The sequence below is a fragment of the Mastigoproctus giganteus genome, chromosome 1, assembly GCF_048544385.1.
Source record: "Mastigoproctus giganteus isolate SK-2022 chromosome 1, ASM4854438v1, whole genome shotgun sequence".
NCBI lineage: Eukaryota > Metazoa > Arthropoda > Arachnida > Uropygi > Thelyphonidae > Mastigoproctus > Mastigoproctus giganteus.
Window position 1 is genome coordinate 109,536,323 of NC_143575.1, and position 23,001 is coordinate 109,559,323.

General features: G+C 35.6%; 1 protein-coding gene across 2 annotated transcripts in view; it reads left to right on the forward strand.

The window, feature by feature from the left end:
- Positions 1-23,001, forward strand: part of LOC150091096 (uncharacterized) — a 95,438-nt gene that overhangs the window by 54,657 nt on the left and 17,780 nt on the right. The window contains exons 4-6 of one of the 2 annotated variants that reach the window (XM_090374240.1): positions 7,867-7,990; positions 13,441-13,497; positions 18,048-18,419. In XM_090374240.1, the coding sequence (XP_090230366.1) occupies positions 7,867-7,990; positions 13,441-13,497; positions 18,048-18,419 (553 nt within the window). The remainder of the gene's footprint in view (positions 1-7,866; positions 7,991-13,440; positions 13,498-18,047; positions 18,420-23,001) is intronic. The other variant, XM_090374249.1, reaches the window with a different exon arrangement.

Consider the following 23,001-nt stretch of genomic DNA (forward strand, 5'->3'; position numbering starts at 1 on the left):
TCATCCAATAAATCCACAAAAGCCTTGCTAGTGTGTCAGTGATCAACCCACAAATTCCAGTCAATATCTGTGAAATTAAAATCCCCCATTATAAGACTCTCTGATTTACTGGACCACTCTATTTCTCTGTACAGTTTCTTATTATACTCATTAGAGTCATTAGGCCTATAGCACACTTCTACTCTTAATTTTGATCTCCCAATGCTTATGTCACACCAAACTGTCTCGACACTGCACTGTCCAGCAATGTCGACTGGGTTCACTTCCTTGGATTTTGTGTTTCTTAACTAATAGCATAACCCCTCCTCCCTTCCTATCCTGTCTATCCTTTCTGTACATTGTACTCCCCAAATTCCAGTTCTGCATTCCTTATATCTGTGTGACACCACATCTTTGATATCCCAACAACATCTGCCTTGATTATAACGATTTTTGGGCCACCAACGACGATCTCGATCCCAAACGTGACTTCAAAATAGTGGACCAATCACGACACTTTCACCACCACGCATGGCTAGAGTCACTTAATATATTAAACTATCCGAAGGCCATAAACCGCTGAAAAGGCATGAGAATGCACCCCATCCTGGAGACAACCATTTTACACCTCGACAAACGCCGGAGAAAAACAGCGCATGTCCGTGCAACAACAATAGGAAACCAGCGTGAACCAATAATGTGACTTCACTCTCATCTCACTGCATGCATAACTATATCAGTTGTATTAGTACAAATTTCAATCTATTAGTTGATAAAGAGACTCAACAGTCTTGAAAGCTTCTACTGTATCTTATTGTATTTATTGTGTTATTAAATACATTCACTGGATTATACTGTATTTTTTCTTAATCTGCCTTGATGTTTTGAGCAATACCCCAAATTCATCAAATTTATTTACCAAACTCCTAGCATTGGTGTACATGCAATTTTACATGCACCTGTTCCTATTCTTAGCTACCCTAACACAACCCATGTGTTTACTTGTACTGCAATGACTCCCAGCAGTCTCTGAAATATCCAGCATCTTGTTTTCCAGGCTGCTGCTCATTCCAATAGAAGCAGTGCAAGAATCACTGTCAACTCTGTCAGTGGCTACTGTTAATCTATTAGTCCTTGTATCCCCCCAAGCTAGCAGTTTTCCGACCCACCTAACACTGCCTCGATAGCATCAGCAAATATTCTTGCACCCTTTCTATTTAAGTGTATCCCATCCTTGTAGAAGCAGTCTCTCCTGTTAACAAGTACAGACCAGGCTGAAAAAAATTCTACCCATTGAGCCTTGCACAATCTTTCCAGGGCCGAATTGATCGACAAGGCTCTCATCATATACCCCCTCCTATTGTGTCTGGGCAGAATTGCAGACACTTTCAAATTCAACCCTAATTCACGGCTTTAATTCACGACCTGTACTTGTTAAGTAATTCTGCCGATCTCCTACTCTTAATATCATTAGTGCCAATGTGTACAACTATATCACCTTTTGTGTCCTTAAAAGATGATATCTGCTCTACAACATGTATTTTTGTTTATGCACCATACAGCGTATTGGCTCTAATTATTCAGCACTCCTAGTCAGTTTTATTTTAATGCTACAAATATCAATTATTAATTATACTATACTATATTTTTCTAATATGGAAGGACGGACTCCAAAGGAATAAAAAGAAAGACTTTGACATTAAAAAAAAAAAAACTTGATGTCATAAAAACAGTGGAATCAAATTCCTCTTGCACACGAGTCAACGTGGCAAAAAAACTTAATATGGCAGTTTCTACAGTAAATGGAATTATGTCATGAAAAGAAGTGTTGAACTCAAATGCCCTTAATGTTTCATGTAAAATTAAAAGGAGATGAACTGGAAAATATGGAGATGCAGGGAAGGTGTTAGTGGTTTGGCTCAAGCAGATACCTGTTGCAAATGTTCCAGTTAATTAATGGAAATTTGTTGAGAGAGAGAGAGAGAGAGAGAGAGAGAGAGAGAGAGAGAGAGAGAGAGAGAGAGAGAGAGAGAGAGAGAGAGAGAGAGAGAGAGAGAGAAGGGCACCGAAGTTGCTAATAAGCTTGGAGTGGATTTCGTTCCTTCCATTGGGTGGATTGATAGATTTAAGAAGAAATATCATTTAGTTTACAAAGTAATTTGCAGAGAATCTTTTAGTATGAATATGTTACAAGTTGATGAGTGGAGAAAATAGAAACTACATGTTTTGATCAAACAATATAGAAAATGTGATATTTTTAATGTCGACAAATTATGACTCTTTTATAACCTACTTCCTAATACGACTTATGCATTCAAAGGACAGAATTGCCGTGGTGGTAAACTGAATAAGGAGAGAATTACAGTGCTAGTGGGGGCTAATATGGATGGCTCAGAGAAACTACCATTGCTTGTGATAGGAAAATCCAAGATACCATGCTGTTTCAAGAATGTGAAAACAATTCTGTACAAATACAAGAACAATAAAACAGCATGGATGACTTGTGCTGTTTTTGGTGAGTGTTTAAGAGCTCTAGATACAAAGATACCTGGAGAGAATAGAAAAATTCTTTTATTTGTTGGTAACTGCTCTGCTCATCCAAAAAACAATGAGCACTTAAACAGTGTCCATGTGGAGTTCTTCCCTGGGGATTCCACATCAGTTGTGCGACCAATGGATCAGGGAGTGATCAAAGTTTTAAAGAAGCATTTTTGCAAGTACCTTGTACTTGAATTGCTTACCCTTGTAAAACTGAATGGAAAAACTGAAAAGTTTAAATTTTCTTTGTTAGATGCAATGCATTATTTAGAAGCATCATGGGATACACTGAACCCTACTGTTATAATTAATTCCTTTAAAATGGCTGGGTTATATAATGATATAGAAGAAAATGTTGAAAGTGATTCCTTTTGACGAATGGGATTCTCTACAGAGTAGTTTGGGATTTACAGTAAATTTTTATGATTATGTTGATGTAGACAATGATGTTATTGCATGTGAATTGCAAAGTATTGAAGATATTTGCAATGAAGATCAAAACGTGACATAGTGAGTCTGAACAAGAAGATGCACCTCCTGTACCAACATTCCAAGATGCAATGATTGGCTTCTCTTCATTGCAGCAATTCATTCATAGAGTGCCCAATGTTCCTAAGTCAGCAGTTGAAATGTGTTAGGGAAATTGATTTATTCTCTATGGAGCTCTCCCCAAAATATTTGAAGCAATCTTCTCTGAATAGCTACTTGAAAAAATTGTAAACATTTTTTAGTTATTTATTTTTTTGTACTGCTTGTAATTATTTTTATCATTCTCATTATCTTTGTTCTCATTTCATATTTCCCTGTTATAATTTTGAAATCTTATTAAATCGTGACTAATGAATTGTTTTGCATTAAATGACAATTTTTTATTCTTGATAGTTTCCCTACAATTCACATGTATGTGTATCTTTTCATTTTTATTTGTGTAGTTAATATTTCATACCCATAGGTCATTTTCCTTCTGAGAAGTTCTAAACCCCCAGTCCCTTGAAAAACTTATTATACAGGTTCTACTGTATATAACAAAGTTATTTTTTGCATTCAGTTCCTTGGTTATTGTATCGTAGTATCCAATCAAATTGGACAGACAAAATCGCCTCTTAACATATCCATACTGTGACTACAGTATAATTGCCCTCCTCTCTAGATGGTCCTGCATTACTTCTTTAATGAGGAACTCCATGTTTTTTATTTTTTCCTTGGAACAAAAGTTAAACTAACAGGTTTCTGTTTACTCATATTACCTTTTGATTCCTCTTTGTAAATTGGTGATACCTTTGCACATCTCCAGATTCTGACGATGACCTGATAATTATGGCTAAAGGTTTGCCTTAATTGCTGCTATAACACTGAACAACATTTTGGGTCATATCTCGTTACGAGCACGAAAGCAAGTTCACTTTATAGATTTTGTGGTGCTAAACATGGAAATAGTGCTTAAAATGGCAGATTGGATTTTGTTTGTGAAAAAAGTAGGTTTTTTTTTATTTATACGGTCGTAAGATGTAGCCACGAACATACCTGTATCAAACACGGGACGTTTTCATCATTTGCTTGTATTCAGCTTCAGGAGCCTCCCTTTTCACCATCCAACAATAATCGGCCAATATGGCTGCATTCCATTTGCTTTTGTATCTTTGTTCCATTGCTGTGATGTCTTGATGGAAGAGCTCACCATGTACATTGCTGACAGCATCAGTTTGGCAGGAAGGAATCCAGGTGTGAGTGCAAGAAATGCACCTTCAGTGAAATGTTGCACCCCAGTTTTTCCTAAGAAGTAATGAGATGATCCACAAACTACCTGTAGTTGCTGGCTTTAACATTTCCTAGAAAACCAATCGAAACATTTCGAAGGCTTTCCATGCTGATTTCTCACTATCACCAAGGACATGTTGGAACCATTTGTCTTTGTAAGGCTGCCTTATTTGTGGACCAGTGAAAAGGCCTGCCTTAATCTTCTCTCTACTAAGTCTTGGGAATTTCTTTTGCAAGATGTCAATGCAGGACCGTTCACTTCCAAAGTCCTTATGAAATTTTTCATGAGCTCCAGTTTGATGTTGAGTGGTGGAAGCAACTTTATTTGGATCTGCCAGATGTTCAAATGGTATTTTCTTCATTCCAGGTGTTAATGATATTGCATATACTTGGCACAACTATCCCATTCAAGGTATTGAAGGCAGCATATTTCCATTGTGTAATAACACAGCCTTATGGCTAACTTTAGAAGTGTCTATAAAGTCACCATTTTTCGGGAACGTGCCTCATGTTCGTTGCTGCCATTAGACCATCAACATCCTTACAAACAGTGAGCTCACCGTCTGTTTGATAGAATTTATCATAGTCTTTATTTTGAGTATGAAATGTTGTCACTTTCACAGAATGATCTAGAAGATTCATTGTTGTAGCCTCCTCGAGCCCAAAAACTGTGCCTTATTCTTTGGCAGTTCTCCCTGATGAGATCATTAAGCACACATTCTGTGACCTTATGTGGTTCAGAAGGTTAGTTAGTTAGTTATTTTGGTTTTTAGGAGCATTAGCAACTAAGGCCATATTGCTCCGGGATATGCGGTGGTCATTCCCTGACCTTTCCGCACCCTCCATATTTGGTGGTGACGGGCTCGAACCCCGGTCTAATCAAGAAGCGTGTGCTACGCACTGCTGCTCCTTCCCACCTGGCTACGGAGGCGCGGTTCAGAAGGATAAAGGTTTGAACATAATGGTGTTGCAACTGTCTAAGTCAATCCCTTGACTTAGACAGTTGCTGTACTTTGTGTATATCAAGTTGATGTTCATCAGTGTCATCTTTATCAGAGTATACAGAAAACGGTTGGGTGGTTCAGGAATAGGTAGTACTTCACTGGGAGGCACGGGACGAATTGCAGATGGTATATTTTGGGTACATCAAGTCACTGTTCACTTTTTCTTCATTGCCATCCCTCCCTTTTTTTTTTATGTGAGGCACCATACGGAAGTAAAAATCTGTGACGTGATTTGTTGGCTCCCTCCATATCATCGACACTGCAAAAGGCATTCCCTTTCAATTCACCCATGCATTGAGTTTTGATGAGCAGGTAGTGCAGCATGTGTGGAGCCCAGTTCTTGTCCTGGTTGCCTAAGTACTTTACACCCAAAGTACAAGAAGTAGGCCTTTTTTTTATGGCATGAAGTGACTTCTAATGTGACTTCTCCACATACGTAACGGAAGTTATCTGGACTATTCACACAATTACGCGGCATGTTAATCTTTCATGGCAGAAATACGCGAATTTCATGTGCAATAAGTAGGAATCTTACAGAGAACAACTGTTAACTGAGAAAAAATCACCCAATACCTAGCTGTATTTGAGGATTACTGCAGCAGAGTTGAAGGTGCATTTGATGTGGCGGCAACTTATGTGATGCAGAGCGAGGCAGTAATTTGCTGATCACATGATAGAGCTTGGTGGTGGTACTGAAACTGCACTGTTGCCATGCATTTTGCCAAGAGCCATAGTTGATAATGTAGAGTAACTCGCCAATGTGAGTTTCCAACTGTAATTTGAAAACAAGAACCAATCGACAAATATTGTTATTTTTGTGGTCAGCAGCATAAAATGAGTCAGTATTGGGTATTTTCGTTTTTGTAACATTTTATGTGTTGACCGGTGTAATTGTTATAATATTCCCTGCAGTTTAGGAAGATGATCCTGATTGAGGAAAATAAAGTGCTGTTTTCAGAGTTGCTGTCAGAAGAACAGTGAAGCTCGTGATTTTCAGTGTATAATATTGTCAGATGTAGCAGGGTTTAAATTAACTGGTAATTTGAATCATCACAGCTATGTGTATTGGGCCAGCATTTTTGAATCATCCCAACTATGTGTATTGGGCCAAACATTCACCTTGCTCTTCAGACTGATGTTAACTTACCAGGGATCAATGTGTGGATGGGACTCTTGGGATAGCTGGTCCTTTCAGATTCAGTGATACTGTTTTTGGGCATGGTTATCTTGAATTGTTAATGAATGATGCAGTTTCAGTAATAAGACGTATGTTTCCAGATACTTTAACAGGGTGGTGTACCCCAAAGTTCATTCTGATGTTATGTGCTTATCTGGATTTCTCGATTGATGGATAGGTCTCAGGATGCTTTGAATATTCAGATCTTACTGATTAGACCTTTTTAATAAAAGTACATTTCTATGTAAACCACAAACATTTCAGGATTTCTGGGTGATGATACAACAGGAGACAAACAGAATTACAGCTGGCATGTTGCATCACAGTGTGTTGGTTTGTTAAGTAACAGTGTTGCTCAGGTATGCATGCTGATGCAGACATTTTGAACATCTGATATAACTAATGCATCCAATATCTTTGTATCTAATGTACTTTTGAAACCCATTTTAGTTTGTTTATGGTCACAACCATAAAACAATAAAAACAATTTGCAGTTTTTTCCAGTTTATTGGGCTTTTTTGTTAGTTCAATCTATTATAAATGTGTAGTAAACTCGATCTTATTGCATTTGCAATAATACCGATAGCTGGAATTTTGTGGGTTTTTATGTTATTATGGCAAAATGTGTTTCCCCTTCACTGAAATCTTCAATCATATAAAAAACAAATAAAGTTTCAGAATCTTCTCTTCGTTTGTATTTTTTAAGCTTCGTAAACTTATTACTTTGTATCTCACTTGTGCGTATTGTGTTAGTTGCAATTTGTGCATGCCATGTTCTTTGTTATTGATTGATCATCTTTTTTTTACTGTTTTAAATTTACAACCAAAAAAAAAAAAAATTTTAATGAACAGAAATATCAATTAGCTAGTACATACATAATACAGTATTAATTAAGCTATGTACTAACCTGTGGAAAATATTCCTCTGATTTTTATGTATCATTTAAATTTATTAATTGCTATGGTAATAAAGTATAAATTTGTGCTTTATATTTTACTCTTATAGCCTGTGGATAATATTCTTACTATTTTTGCTCATTAGAATCACAATTTAATAGAATTAAAATTTAATTTGCAAATATGATACAATGATCGGTGCTTGCCACATATCGTATAGTGAATGGTATCTTATTATGGAGAGTCCATTGTAAAGTGATTTGATCTTGTGGTAAACCAGTCATAAAGCGGTGGTCCACTGTAATTTTTTTCTGTGTTTTCTTGTTTAACTATTTTTACTCTTAACTGTCTCAGGTAAAAAAAAAAAAAAAAAAAATCTCTGAAGTTTGTGAAATTCGATATTAAAGAATTAGGCATCAGTGTGGGGGGGAATTCTGTGTATGAATAGATTAAAATATAATTTTTTATTGGTATATTACAGCTAATATGATCGAAATTGTTTTTAATTTTTAGTCTTTCATAAGTTCAACGTGGGTTCCCAACACTGGAACAGTAAATACAGAGATACAGCCAAAGTCACAGTTTGATGTATTTTCTGATTTTACTGATGATCCATTTGTTACTCCTAGACCATCAGGTAAGCTTATGAAAAATTTTCTGGATAGAACTCTAAATATGCATAAAGAGAAGTGAATAAATCAAATAATTGAGGTGGGGGATAGTCAGAGTATTTTATACATTAAATGAGCTTTGTTGTAACTAGTGACATGTGACGTGCATAATCGATTATCATAATTAAAATAATCAATTAATGCAAATTAAGTTACTGTGAATATTATAACCTAATTTGCATAAATTGATTATGAAAATAATCACTTGTTTTTGAGAGAGAGAGAGGGGGACACTATTGCCCTAGTGGGAAAGTACTTTATCTTTAGTTTTGATAATATCAGATTGAATCTCTCTCTCTCTCTCTGCTTTGTTTTTTTATTTGTCAGTTTTCAGCTATTTGATTTCTTTGCATGTACTCAATTATGTGTATGCCACAGTTTACTTTGATTATTATACATTTCATAATCAACTAGCAGTGTAAATGGTGTAAGAAAGCAAGCTTATAGTCAGCGAAAAAAAGAAGAAAAAACCCTACCCACCTCACCAGTCCATCCCCCCTTCAAGAATTTTAGTTCTTTTAATTTCTTCAAACTACCAACTTACACAACACCAGATGGAAATTTGTTCCGACAATCAACCACCCACTGGCTGATGGCAAACTTCCACGCATCTGTCATGCAGCCATCCTTCCTCAGTTTAATTTTATGCCCCCTCATGTGTAGTCTCAGAAAGAGGAAGGATGCCATAAACATTGAGCTAACTCAATCCATTCAAAGGCTTGAACACCTTAATTAGATCTCCTTGCTTGTGCTTAGTCTCCAGATTTGAAATTTGCAGAACTGAAGCCTTTCTTTACATGGTTATCACACTTCTTGGTAAGAGCATTCTTTTGTTCCTTTCACCAATCTCATTGCCCTTCTCTGCACCCATTCCAACAGATCTACATCTTTCCTAATTTTGATAAGACTAAATTTATAATGGTTGGAAGCTGAAAATGAAATAACTATTAAAATGGATAATAAGAGCATATTCATCATCATCAGCCATTTTCAATCCACTGCAGGATGAAGGCCACTCCAGCAACTTTCCAGTTCCTTCTGTTTTGTGCAATGGCCATCCATTTACTACCCACAAACTCATGAATTTCATCTGGCCATCTCCGTTGTTGTCTTCCAGGTTTTCTCTTAGCTCCTCTTGGGTACCATTCTGTTATTTTCTTAGTCTATCTATTATCATGTCTTTGAGCTGTGTGTCCTGCCCAAGACTATTTTAGTTCTTTAGTTTTGATAAGAATGTCCTTTACTTGAGTTTGCTGCCTAATCCATGTGTTTCTCTTTTTATCTAACAGTCTGATTCCCAATATAATTTGTTCCATTCTTTGCTGTGTAGTTCTCAGCTTCTCTTCCATTCTTTTGGTGAGTGCCCAAGTTTCACTTCTATAAGTCATGGTTGGGAGTATCATCAGCCATCATCAGCCGTTTCCCAACTCCCAATCCACCAACTCCCAACCATGACTTCCATAAGTCATGGTTGGGAGTATACATTGGTTCATTATTTTACATTTCAGACAAATTGGAATATTGCTCCTCAGTATGTGACTATATTTCCTGAATGCTATCCATACAAAATTTATTGTTCTCTTGACTTCCAGCCATTTATCATTATTACAGCTAATGACTTGTTCCAGATAAATATGACTCCACCTTTTCAATTACTGCTCCTTCCATCATTTTATCCCTTTCTATGGTATACTTGTTCATCATTGTCAAACTTGTTCATTTGGTCAAATGGGGTGTACAAGATAGAAAAACTATAAAAAATTATAAACAAGGGATATTTATTGTAAATAAAGACATAGTCATATTAAAAATCACAATTTTTATTATTATAATCACATTTGATATTACAAAAATAGCAAATCAATGAGATATTTGTAGTTGTTTTGATTTAGCAATAATTGAAATGTTAGGTTTAATAGTAGAAGTTCCCAGTCTAAAAAGTCTTTCAAATGTTCATCTGTCATTCTTGATCGATGCTTGGATTTTATATATTTCATTTTTGAATATGTTTGTTCACATAGGTAAGTGCTACCAAAAATAGAAATTATTCTTCTTGCTAATTTTTTTAATGCTGGAAATTCATTTTCTGTCAAAGTTTTATGAAAGTTAATTAATGTTTCATTTTTCAATAATGTTTTCAGGTTATCGTTACTTTGAAGATCTATGATTTCTAATTGTAGATCTTTTATCTATTTGTGAAACATTTACATCAAATGGATTCTGAAATAATGTAAATAATTTTCTATTGTTTTCGAAATCAACAAATCGATCAACAAATGCTTCCATCAATAATTCAAGATTTTGGACAAAATTGTCGGTAGAAAAAATCACAATTGGGCATATTATTATATAAACTTCCACAACACAAAAATGAAAAAAATTATTTTGTTCAATTTGATTTTTAAATAATTCTAATTTTGTCTGAAATGCTTTAATATTGTAGAACAGGTTATTTACAAGTAGTCATGACTTTGAAGTTTTTTATTCAATGTATTCAAATGTTCACAAATATCTGTTAAAAATGCAAGCTCCCATAACCATTTAGAGTCTGTTAATTCTGGGACTGATTTTAATTTTTCGTTCATGAATATGTCTTTCGGTTCTGAGTTGAAAAAATTTTTTTAACACGTTACCGCGACTCAACCATCGCACCTCCGTATGATACAACAAATCCACTATATTTGCTTTCGATTTCCTCCAAGAAAATTTTAAACTGACGATGGTTCAGGCCATTTTTGCATATAAAATTCACAATGCTAATTATAGTCGACATGATTGAGTTCGAAAACAAAAATTTACCGCACAACGATTACTGGTGAATAACACAATGAAATTACATAGGTCTTTTGATGTTTTTGGAATCAAAATATTTATTAACATGGCTGATGAAACCAATATTTTTTCCAACCATATTCTTTGCACCTTCGGTCATAATTGCTGTCAACAATTCCCAGTCAAGCTGCAGGTCTTTAAACACTTTTGATACGCTATAAAATATGTTTTCACCAGAGGTTCTATTCTTCAAGCTTTCAAGTTCTTCTGTGCTTCAAAATTTTGATTTATACCGCGTATGTAAATGAGTAACTGTGCTGTGTGTTGGTAATATCTTCACTTTCATCAATTGCAATCAAAAAAATTTATAAAATCTGTAACTTTTTGTTTCAGCCTGATCTTTAACATTAGCATACAAGTCTTCGATTCTTCTTGCTAAAGTTGACGCTGATAAACTTATAGCAGTGAAGTGCTTAACTTGATCAGGGCATATTTCTTCTGCAATTGATAGGCACTCTTTTCACAAACTCACCATCAGTAAAAGCCCTCCCTTCAGCAATGATTTGAGATGCTCGCAAACTAGCTCTAATTAAATTTAAATTCTGATTAGTGAAACATGTCATCTGTTGTTGTTGCTTCTTGAAATCAAAGCTCAGCTCTTGTAATTTCTTGTTTCGCAACTCCTTGAAGTTTATCGTAAGTTGAGGCATGTTTTGTCGTATAATGCCGTTTCAAATTATATTCTTTCAACACAGAAACTGCTTCCTTACATATAAGGCAGGTACATCGGTTATTGTCCCTTATAAAAAAATAATTAATCGATCAAAGTTCATTGAAGACACGACATTCGGAATCAATTTTTCTTTTCCTTGACATCTTGATTCGCTAAAATTAAAAATTCAAAGTTAAATAAAATTAAAAATAATATGCATTTATACAAATAGCACTAATAAATTGTTGTGCATGATAATCAGTGCAGCGGCCCGACGACTATAGTCTGAATGAGAATAGCTGACCAGGAGAAAGATTAATATGCATACTTGTCTTTACATTGCAAACTGCAAAGAACGCATTGCATACAATTCTTTCACTAATACTTGATTAATATTTAGATTAGTGCTTAGCAATTGTTTTAACAGTCGCTTATTTTAACTTTACTATTTCACTTTTTGATAACTTGTGTTTGCCGGAAATACTCGAGGCTATAAACTTTTATAGCCTTGGGCACTCGCACTGTTGGGATTTCCGACATCGCAAGAAACACTGCTGCCAAGTGGAATCACACAGAGTTGCAACAATGTTACAAAATTATATTTGGACACACTTACATTATATTTTGATTAAAAATATCCTTATATACGATATGTAGCAACCAAAAAAGATTTCTATAGAATAAATTTCACGAAGCGGATGAAATAGTCTTTCGGGCTGAATAAAATAATGTGGGGGGCCGGATCCGGCCTGTGGTCCGTAGGTTGGGGACCACTGATCTAGAGCATCGATGAGCTGCAGTCGTCCAACAACTGGAGGGAAACCCCACGAACCGCCTCGCTGGTGGTTCGTGGGGTTCCCCCCTCCTCAGACCACTTTCGGTAGGTACTAACCATGGCTGACTGTGAGCACCCCACCAGCCGTGCTGTTTCGGATATGCTCTGACCCAGTTACCTGGCCTTTGTCAAACTTGCTTAAGTCCGCTGACTTTCCCATCCGAAGAACAAGAGTAACGCTGATTAACGGAGCTCAGTATCAGGTGTTTTTTATACCAGGTCCTGACCCGCGCACGTGCACGCACTTTAGTTCACCTGCAGTTGCTTCGATTTGCATAAGGATATAATGTTTTGGCTCATCGGTGTATATGCCATGTTTGTCTAATTACTATTTACAATAGCAAATGGAAGCTTGTTCCAACAACCAGTTATTCTCTGTCTGAAAACAAACTTTTGTATATCTATCCTGCAGCTATCCTTTTTCAAATTTGTTTTAAATTGTTTTAAATTTATGCACTCTTTGATGTCATAATTCTTTTATTTTTACTTATATAAAATACTTAAAACAGCCGTGTTTTCATGAATAAAAACTACTAAGAACAGTATAGAACGGTAAAAAATCTGATTTAAATTTATTTATATATATTGTTGTTATTATATTACCCTGTTTTTTGTTTGTACAAGTGTGTGTTCCTTTCCTTGGCTGATTTGCATGTTGTATGAGCTGAAAAAGCTCAGAATAATTCATAAAGGCAAACTCCTGCCATTGGAGAGTGACTGACTACAGCCCATTTACACGTCAATGCCAACAGTTCCTCCTGTCTCAGACTTGGATTGAAATCCAGACACTCCCAAACAAGTGATGAAACTGCTATTGTATGTAGCTTTACACGTTTCTGCTGTGATATATTTCTTACTTTGGCCATCTGCTGCCTTTTGTGCACTCACACATTAGATGGTTTTGTTTTAAATTTCTTGACAGCTTTATTTTATTTATAAAAATACATATGTCATGTTTGTTTGTAAAACCTTTCTAGACTTATTTTAACATATAAAATACTTAAAATAGCCATGTTTTTATGAATGAATAAAAACTATTAAGAGCAGTAGATTTTAATGTTAACATTGCTACGAATTCGAACTCTGCACTCTTTCAGGTGTTAGCACAGCAAATAATGCTTTTGCCGACTTCACTAATGTATTTGGGAACACAAGTGAGTATAATTCTAGCATGGTTTTAAAACTTGTATTAAAAAATCAGATTTAAATTTCTTTATTTATATTGTTGTTATTATATTACTCTGTTTTGTCTGTATAAGTGTTTCATGAGCTGATTTGTGCTGCTGCTTTATATGTTCATAATGAATTCCCATTTATTTGCATATAAGATGAACTTGGTAAACACAAAGATTTCTTCTACGCTAACTAGCAAATAACTTTTTTTTTTTTTTTTTTTTTTTTTTTTTACAGTTCACGGTCTAATTAGCTGTTTATTTTCAGTTTGTATTTTTCCTCTATATATATATTCATATAAAACTGTTATTTTAACAATTTTGCTTATTTCACAATCCCACTTTTAATGCTCTTCTGATTCAGTGGTCAATTCTGGAAAGTGCTATGCATTTCTTGATGTCTGTTCTGTGTAAATGCTTTCTTGCTTATATTACTTTTTTTAATGTCTCAGGAAGGAATAAACCCAGATGTCACTCCCCTTTCTCTTGATTTTTGGCATTGGGAATGGAATGATAGAGACTAAATTCTAGGAGTTGTTAATCATGCAGTTTTGTTTACTTCAAAGATTGTTCCAGGTGAAGTTATTTCTTTTTTAAGTTGAACTTTTGAAGGCAAGTAGGCTGCTCCACACAAATTTCAGCTATTTATCATTGAACTCACATGCTGTCCTCAGCATTTTTTTAAATTCAGTATTATTTGTCCACTTTATTTGCTTGTACAGTAATTAGTCTTTCTGTGTGCATGTGTTCAACATGGCATCGATAAATGTCACTAATAACAGCATTATTATGTAATACTCTATATATCACGCAGTAATACTCAAGATATGTTTAGTTTAATGTAATGAAATCTTTTTTTAACAATTTTCAGTATTTTTAAGCAAAATAGTTGGAAGCTGTCATAAACGCTGTAAAAAAAAACATCTACCTATCTTGTGTGTCAGTCCCCTCTTATAATGTGACCAATTCTTTAAATTTATTCAGATTGCCATCGCTGGAACGATGTAGAATGTTCTATTTCCTACTTGATTGACAAAGGGGTAACAATTGATGATGTTAAGTGTTTTGACCAATTTAACAATTTGAAGAAATTTTTTGAGGGTCAAATGAATAATAAAGACTTTAAAAACATGCTTATACATGGAAAGTGGGCCAAATATTTTAGTAATTCAAAAAATATTGAATTCCATTCAGAATTGTTGAAAATTGCCCACTTTTTCTTTACAATTCCTCCTCACAATGCAAATGTAGAGAGAGTATTCTCTCTAATGCAAAGTCAGTGAACGAAAGAAAGGAATAGGTTAAATGTCAATTCTGTAAAAGGTATTTTGTTTTTGCAGTACAATTTCAAACATCTCATGCGTTGATTTTTACACATATTTGAGAGGCAATCCAGAGCTATTGAAAGAAATAATTTCTCAAGACAAATATGAATGTACTAATCCTAAACATCAGTAAATGTGGTTTACATTGTCTTTATTTTATTATTTGCATAACATATTTTTCCTCTTTTATTCATCCCAAAACATGTAAATGTCCTCTTTTTATGAGTGTCGAAGATGGTAACCCTATTATAATGGCAATAATGAGGAAGTTTGTAACCCTATTAACCTTATAATGGCAATAATGAGCAATAATTATTCTCTTTCATTACTGTGGATCATTTCACCTTTTATAAAAGCTATCACTTATATATATATATATATATATATTTTTTTTTATATTATTATTATTTTTCAATAAAGTTTAAGAAGCTGTTTACCATTTGAAGGAAACAAGATAAGAATTTGACATTTTCTCTTCAGAAATAAACTGGAATCTAAAAGAATCACTTCTAATTTGAATAAAAATCTAGTGGCTCAAATGCTGAATGCACTTAAAAGTGTCATCTCAAAGAAAAGTTCTGTATATCTAAATAAATGTGATTGTTTATGCAATTTCTTTAGTCTTAATATGTTTTGTTAGGTGGCTACCGATTTTTACTTGGCTTAATATGTGAACAATTTAGATACAACTGTCATATGTTTAACTTAATTTTTGTTACTGTAATATGTGCAACATTTATTACAGAAAATATTTAGCCTTTTTTTTTTTTTTAAAAAGCAGAGTTCTCTGCTTATTTTATACAAATAAAAGCAGCAGGAACACAAAAGCAGAAAAGTTGTTTAAGAAGAAACATAGGTTCTTGATCTGTATGTCTGTAAAGTAAAATCCTGTAATGGCCAGAAAGAATAATTGGTAAAGAAATAGCTTGTTTTTGTAATAAAGTTAAAAGGGGTGCAGGGAAAATTATCCTAACTGAAAAACTAAATATTTCATATGACTGCATGTGTAGGATTTAGAGAGAGAAATTAAAAAGGATAACCCACATGACAGTTCACATAAAAAAAAGTTAGGTCCTTTCTGTTTTTTTAAGGGAAATATGATCAATGGTGACACTCACCTGGACATATTAAATAATTTGCTTATGCCCAACATGAAAATTTCAATGATTTAATCTTTCATCAAAATGGTGCACCTTCTCCATAGCTGAATTGTCTAGTGTGAAGGTACAGGAGCACATTCACTTTGAGTGACCGTGGTTAAAGTCATATGAGTACTAAATGCAGTAGAATGTACTTGTATTTTCTGTTTTGTGAACTCCTGACTTTATTTGGTCACTCCAGAGTATAAGCAGAATTTTTTTTTTTTTCTCCCCCATTTGGAAATATCAGTAACATACTGCTTTAGTGATGGTGGGATGAGATAGTAAAGATGACGTGTCCCCCAGGTTTCTGGATCTAAAACTGTGTGACTTATTTTTGTGTGTAAAGAATGCAAGACAGTTTGGCATAATTCATGAGCCAGTTATAAAAAAATCCAGACTGACATCCCCTGAAAATTTATTATATTATATTATTATTATATATATGCGCACACACTGAGTTGGTTTTGCATTATTAACAACCTTTTGTGTAGGAATAGACTGGTCTGTGATGCTTGTAAAGGCTTAAAGTTAAGAATGACCTAATATAAGATTGTAGTTCACAAACATGGTGATTAGTTTGTGTGTGTGTGTGTGTGTGTGTGTGTGTGTGTGTGTGTGTGTGTGTGTGTGTGTGTGTGTGTGTGTGTTTAAGAATGGCTTGTGCTTTTGGTGGCTATTTTAGCTGATATCATCATGTCTACTTGCAGATATATGTATTTTATTTCTTAACTTTTGCAATATGAAATGTTATTAAATCACTATATATATATACAGTCAGTCGTCGTATAGCACGATTGTTGTGTTCCTAGAAACCCTCGTGCAATGCAAAATCGTGCAATATGAACAACAGGCCCTATGGGAAAAATAGGGTTAGGTGCTGACTACCCAAGACCGAACACACATTTGTAACCAAAACATTACCAAACACAATAAATAATCGTAATAAAATACTTACGTATTTTATTATGACTATTACGTAATAAAATATTGCTAATGCTTTTGCTTCTATTGTCAGCAGACTTGTTTTTTGTTTGATTTTCTATCCAAACAGATGACAGCCGTTCCACCTCTTCCAATTCTTTGTGTCTTAATCTGATGGTTTTTAATTACACTTTGAGTTGTTCCTGCTATGAAAGTTATTTTTATTTTCTCTGCATTCTTTGTAATTCTCGGCGTTGTCTCATTTAGGTCTGTAGCACGTGCAATATCACATGGTCTTTCATTTCGCTCAAAGCGTTTCACAAATTCATATTTTTTCCTCTATCGACAGAGGTGGACTGGCCATAAGCCTTACTGGGGAAACTCCGGTGGGCCGGAGGCCGTTGTGATTTTGGACCCAGTCCGCCTCTGTTTATAGATATTGCTTTTCTTTTTCTCTCTGAATCTGTAGTGTCTTCACCAGGATGCTTCCTTTTCACACCTTTTAACCATTTTACTCATTTTTAGGGATTAAAGCAAAATTACAAAAGGAGGCACGCTTGATACACACAAACAAAGCTGCGCGTGTGTAGCAACTGAATAAACAACACCGTAAAGGCAGAGATACACTATTAACCTCATATTTTACTAAAGCACATTTCTAGGGGTTACTACCATAAAACAATAAAAACAATTTCCAGTTGCGTTTCTGCTAGTGGAATCTGTTATAAACTGGTAGTAAACTCGATCTAATTGCATTTGCGATAATACCGATAGCTGGAATTGTGTGGGTTTTTACGTTATTATGGTGAAATGTGTTTCCCCTTCACTGATATAAAAAACATAAATACAATTTCAGAATCTTCTCTTCATTCCTATCGTGTTTGCGTTCGGTTGGGGTGATTCTGCGTTCGACTGCCATTTCTTGTTAACACAAAGGCGAATCGTGCATAAGCAAATTCGGTTCGTGTTATATAAGATATCGTTCCCCTATTCATAAATCGTGTATGATCGAATTTGTGTAGTGTAAACACGTGTTATATATAAGGACTGATTGTATATATATATTTTTATTTTATTACAATATAAAAATGTAACTATATGAAGAGATGACTGTTGTGACCATTTAAATTCCCTGATTTTTTAGCTCCTAATACTCAACCAGTAGTGATACTCCCAGCTAGGACAACAGTTAGTCAGTTGGCTCCTATTTCCACTGTTCCAACTTTTGGAGTGTCTACAATATCATCATCATCGTTAACATCGTCATCATCTCCTTCAGTATTTACTCCATCTATTGGTCATCCTCATAAGAAAGCAGCTGCACCTCCTCCACCAGATAGGTATGCAGCTCTTGCTGACTTGGATAGCCAGCTTCATCAGCCATTATCCACAACCGCCACCACCACTATCACCACCGTCATCACTACTACTACTATTCCATCCTTGTGGTCAGGATCAAGTGCTTCAGTTTTTGGGGGCCAGACTGCTTTTAGTTCACCAACCTATGGAATATCAGGTAAAAAAAAAAAAAAAAAATATATATATATATATATATATATATATATATACAGGGTGTTTCAGTTAAACGTTTCAGAACTTCTAAGAGGGGTAGGGTACATCCTGACAACTCGAAATCATATAGCAATGTGGGGTCGGAAATGCTTTCCTGAAGCGGTGTTGTACACAGAAGCACCATAAAGAAAAGACACCGTAAGTGAGAAATCGTTTTAATAATACATGAAAAGAAGCAAAAGGTACATGGATTAAAGTAAGTGTTCGAAGTTTCTTCCACGGGCTACAATGCACGCCTCACATCTCCAACGCATGGACATCCGAACATTCTGGAATACTCCAGGCGAATTTCGAATTTCTTCGGCAGCTACTGCGATTCTTGCAACCAGCTCCTCAGCATTGTCAACAGGGGGGTGTCATAAACTAGCGATTTCATATGACCCCAAAAATAAAAATCAAGACATGATAGGTCGGGTGACCGAGCAGGCCAACGCACGGGACCACCACGTCCGATCCACTGTTGACCAAATTTGACATCCAGGTAGTTACGAACATCTCCGCTATAATGGGCAGGGGCTCCATCGTGTTGGAACCACATTGTCTGTTGCGTCGATGCAGAAATCTGTTCATCTCTCAAAAGTTGTGGCAATACTTGCTGCAGAAAGATCAAGTAGATAGGTCCAGTTAGACGACACGGTAACAGGTAAGGTCCGATGAGGTGATCTCCCATAATACCGGCCCATACATTGACCGAAAATCGAATCTGTGCTGCACGACGTCGTATTGCATGCGGGTTCTCGACCGCCCAGATATGGTCGTTATGTGTGTTGAAAATTCCTTCCCTTGTGAAGGATGCCTCATCGGAAAACAACACTTCAGCAGGAAAAAAGGGGATTTGTAGCACATTTTCCAAGGTACCACTGTGCGAAAGCAATACGAGGTGCATAATCCTCCGGTTGCTGTGTCTGGACACGCTGCACGTGAAACGGATGCATGTCTTGTTCTCGGAGAATCCTCCAGACGCTGCAATGGGAAACCCCGACTGCGTTTGCTAGACTTCGTGTACTCGTTCTTGGATTCCCCTGTACATGCTGCAGCACATTCTGTTCGACGGCTGGAGTCCGTGCTGTTCTTACCCTGTCCCTGTCAGCTCTTTCAAATGAACCTCTCTCAGCTAACCTCTGGTGCAGTCTTGCAAAGAAATTATGACTGGGAATACGCCTCGTCGGATATCGTTCCGCGTACAAACGCTGTGCGGCTGGCCCACTACAATTTGCAGCCCCGTACGCCAAATGCATATCGGCTAACTCTGCGTTCGTGTAATCATCCATTCTACTAACTTGGCGTTCTTGTTCAAGAAATTCGAAATTCGCCTGGAGTATTCCAGAATGTTCAGATGTCCATGCGTCGGAGATGTGAGCCGTGCATTGTAGCCCGTGGAAGAAACTTCGAACACTTACTTTACTCCATGTACCTTTTGCTTCTTTTCATGTATTATTAAAACGATTTCTCACTTACGGTCTCTTTTTTTTTATGGTGCTTCTGTGTACAACACCGCTTCAGGAAAGCATTTCCAACCCCACATTGCTATATGATTTCGAGTTGTCAGGATGTACCCTACCCCTCTTAGAAGTTCTGAAACGTTTAACTGAAACACCCTGTATATAACCATATGTGAAATTATGTAGAAAAATATGGAATTTGCAAAATAGAAAGAGTATCAGAACAGATTAATGCTATCAAAATAATGATTGAACATTACATCAGTCTGAAAAACATATATTACATTATTTCTTAAACTGAATACCAAGGAAATTATACAACTGATGAAATTTAATAAGAATTTTTGAATATAAGTATTAGGGGTGAAAAAATATACATGTAAGGCCTATAATTAGCGGTAAAAAAATATACCTATTGAGTATAGTAAATCAAATTGATTTACTATACTCCTAGCATTGGTGTATGTGCAAGTATACATACACCTACTCTTAGTTACTCTAACACAATCCATTACAGGTAGGTCCCGTTTTACGATGGTCCATTTTACAACTTTTCACATTAACGACTGTTTCAAAATATTACCTGAAAAAATTGAAAAGAACAAAAAAATCAACTCAGTAACACGTTGCAGCAACACCTGCAAGTCCAAACATGCACTAGGTGTTTCTTTTGTTTTTCGTGGTGCATTGTAGGTAGAATGATAGCTATGCCAAATGTTATTATTATTATTATTAATAGCCATAAGGTGCAAGGAAGCCTGAGGCTTATGCTGCACCAGGAAAAAAAAAAATTCCCAAGTTACCCTGAGAGAGAGAGAGTCAAAAGTAGAAGGGAATTACCAAGAAAGAGAAGAATGATGATATCCAGCTCAGGACCCTGGGTGTGCCAAGCCCATACCAGATGTGAGCCCCCCGGGGTTCTTTGTTTACATCCAGTGTGCCATGTTCGTTTCATTGTGAATTTTCCCTCAATTGTTAACGGGTTACACAGTGTTATTTCTCATTAATAATAATTTTTGTGTAACCATGAGCCCTAAGCATAGGGCAGTTTCTGTGCCGGGGTACCAAAAAGAGTGTAAAATACTAACAATTAAGGAGAAAATGGATGTGATCGTCACATGGAGTCTGGTGAGCATTGGTCGGAAGTGCGTTGAGTTTAGCATCTTTTACTGTATCAACGATTATGAACAATGTTGATAAAATCATCCTCCAGAACAACTTATTCATGCAGTGAGACAATGGAAAAAATGGAGAAATTGTTAAGTGTTGTGGGTTGATGATATGAACCAAAATAACATTCCTGTTACACAGGTGGTAATTCTGGACAAGGCAAAGTCGTTATTTGACAAAATATGTGAGGAGTCTGGTAGCACTGAAACATTTACGGCCAGCAAAAGGTGGTTTCATCAGTTTAAAAACTGTTGTAAAATTCACAATGTGAAAGTGTCTGGTGAGGCTGCTAGTGCTGATGTTGCAGTGGTGGAAGAGTATCCTTCCGAATTTAAACGCTTAATAGATGAAGGCAACTACCACCCTGATTTAGTTTTTATTGTGGACGAAACGGATAGTGGAGTCATCACTTAAGTAAATACGTACTCAAGTGATGACTCCACAGGACCAAAGTAAAATTTTATTTTATTAATTATTTTATATAAGTATAATTAGATAGTATGAATCAGAGCTGTAATACTTAATATGTTCTACGTTGATAATAATATTAGTAAAATAATAAGAGGAGTTTACCTCAATATAGTACGTAGAACACTTCCGTATGATACCCTCCAGAAATTAAAATGAAAAAATCGACAACTTACCGGTACATTAGAGTAAAATATAAATAATTAAATAATCAATTTAACACAATTCAAATCAATTTAAAACAATTAAAAATCAAATTAATGCATTTAAAAGAATCTAACAAAAATATTCAAAACGATTTTACTTCCTGAAGCTGACAACGCTTTTTGACCATATGTCGTGATCACAGGAATGAAAATTACCGAATCCGGTTAAACCTGAAACTTAAATAGTGATTATTTATCTTCGCGCATGCGCGTAAAGGTCCACGCATTGGAGATCAAATATGGCCTCCGAACATTAACAGAATTGTCGTGTAATTGAATTTCAACGGTTTCTGCAATTAATAGTCGCGTATAATTACATTGAACGTTAAGTAGTTTGGCCTCGTTAAATAAAAAAGTACATTTTTCGTTAATGGCATGAAAGGCTAATTCTGACGCTGCTGAATGAGAAGCACAAACTGAGGCTTCATGTTGATTTACACGAATATTAAGAGAAAATTGCGTCGAACCTTGGTATGACGAGTCGCAACCACCGCAAGAAATGTTGTATACCAGATCATTAATTTGTGTTGCGAACGCGGAAAGAAAGTTCAGTATAGTGTGGAACTTCCGTATTGGCCTAGCTACAATTTTAAATTCGGTATCTTTAAAGAATCTGTTAAGCTGTTTGTGCCACTGTTCAACATATGGGACAAAAATAAAGTATTTTTTGATATTACTATTGTTGATTGGTGTAGTATTTTTTATCCTATCCTTAGCCGGTACCCTAATTCGGTTTATTGTGGTAATGGAATAACCCCTGTTTAAGAATCTGCTAGTTAATATTTGTATTTCTGAGTCCAAAGCAGATTCTGTCGTTGAATATTTATAGGCATTTAGAAATTTATTAAAGATAATCGATCTTTTGTAGGTGAATGGGTGATAGCTATTATAATGTAGAAGCATATCGGTGTTTGTAGGTTTTCGATAGATGCTAAATTGTATTTTATTCGAGTCCCGGGTAAGAGTGAAATTTAGAAAGTTTAATGACATTGTATCCGTATCCTCCCTTTCCAATGTAAATTTGAGTCTAGAATGAATATTATTAAACGAATGTAAAATGTCTTGGATAGTACTACTATCAGTAATAACTAGAACATCGTCTAAATACCTCCCATAATATGTGATACGGGGTCGAAAAGGTGTCAAATGTATATGCTCAATCATTGACCGTATATGCTCCGATGCGTGGACCTTTACACGCATGTGCGAAGACAAATAATCACTATTTAAGTTTCAGGTT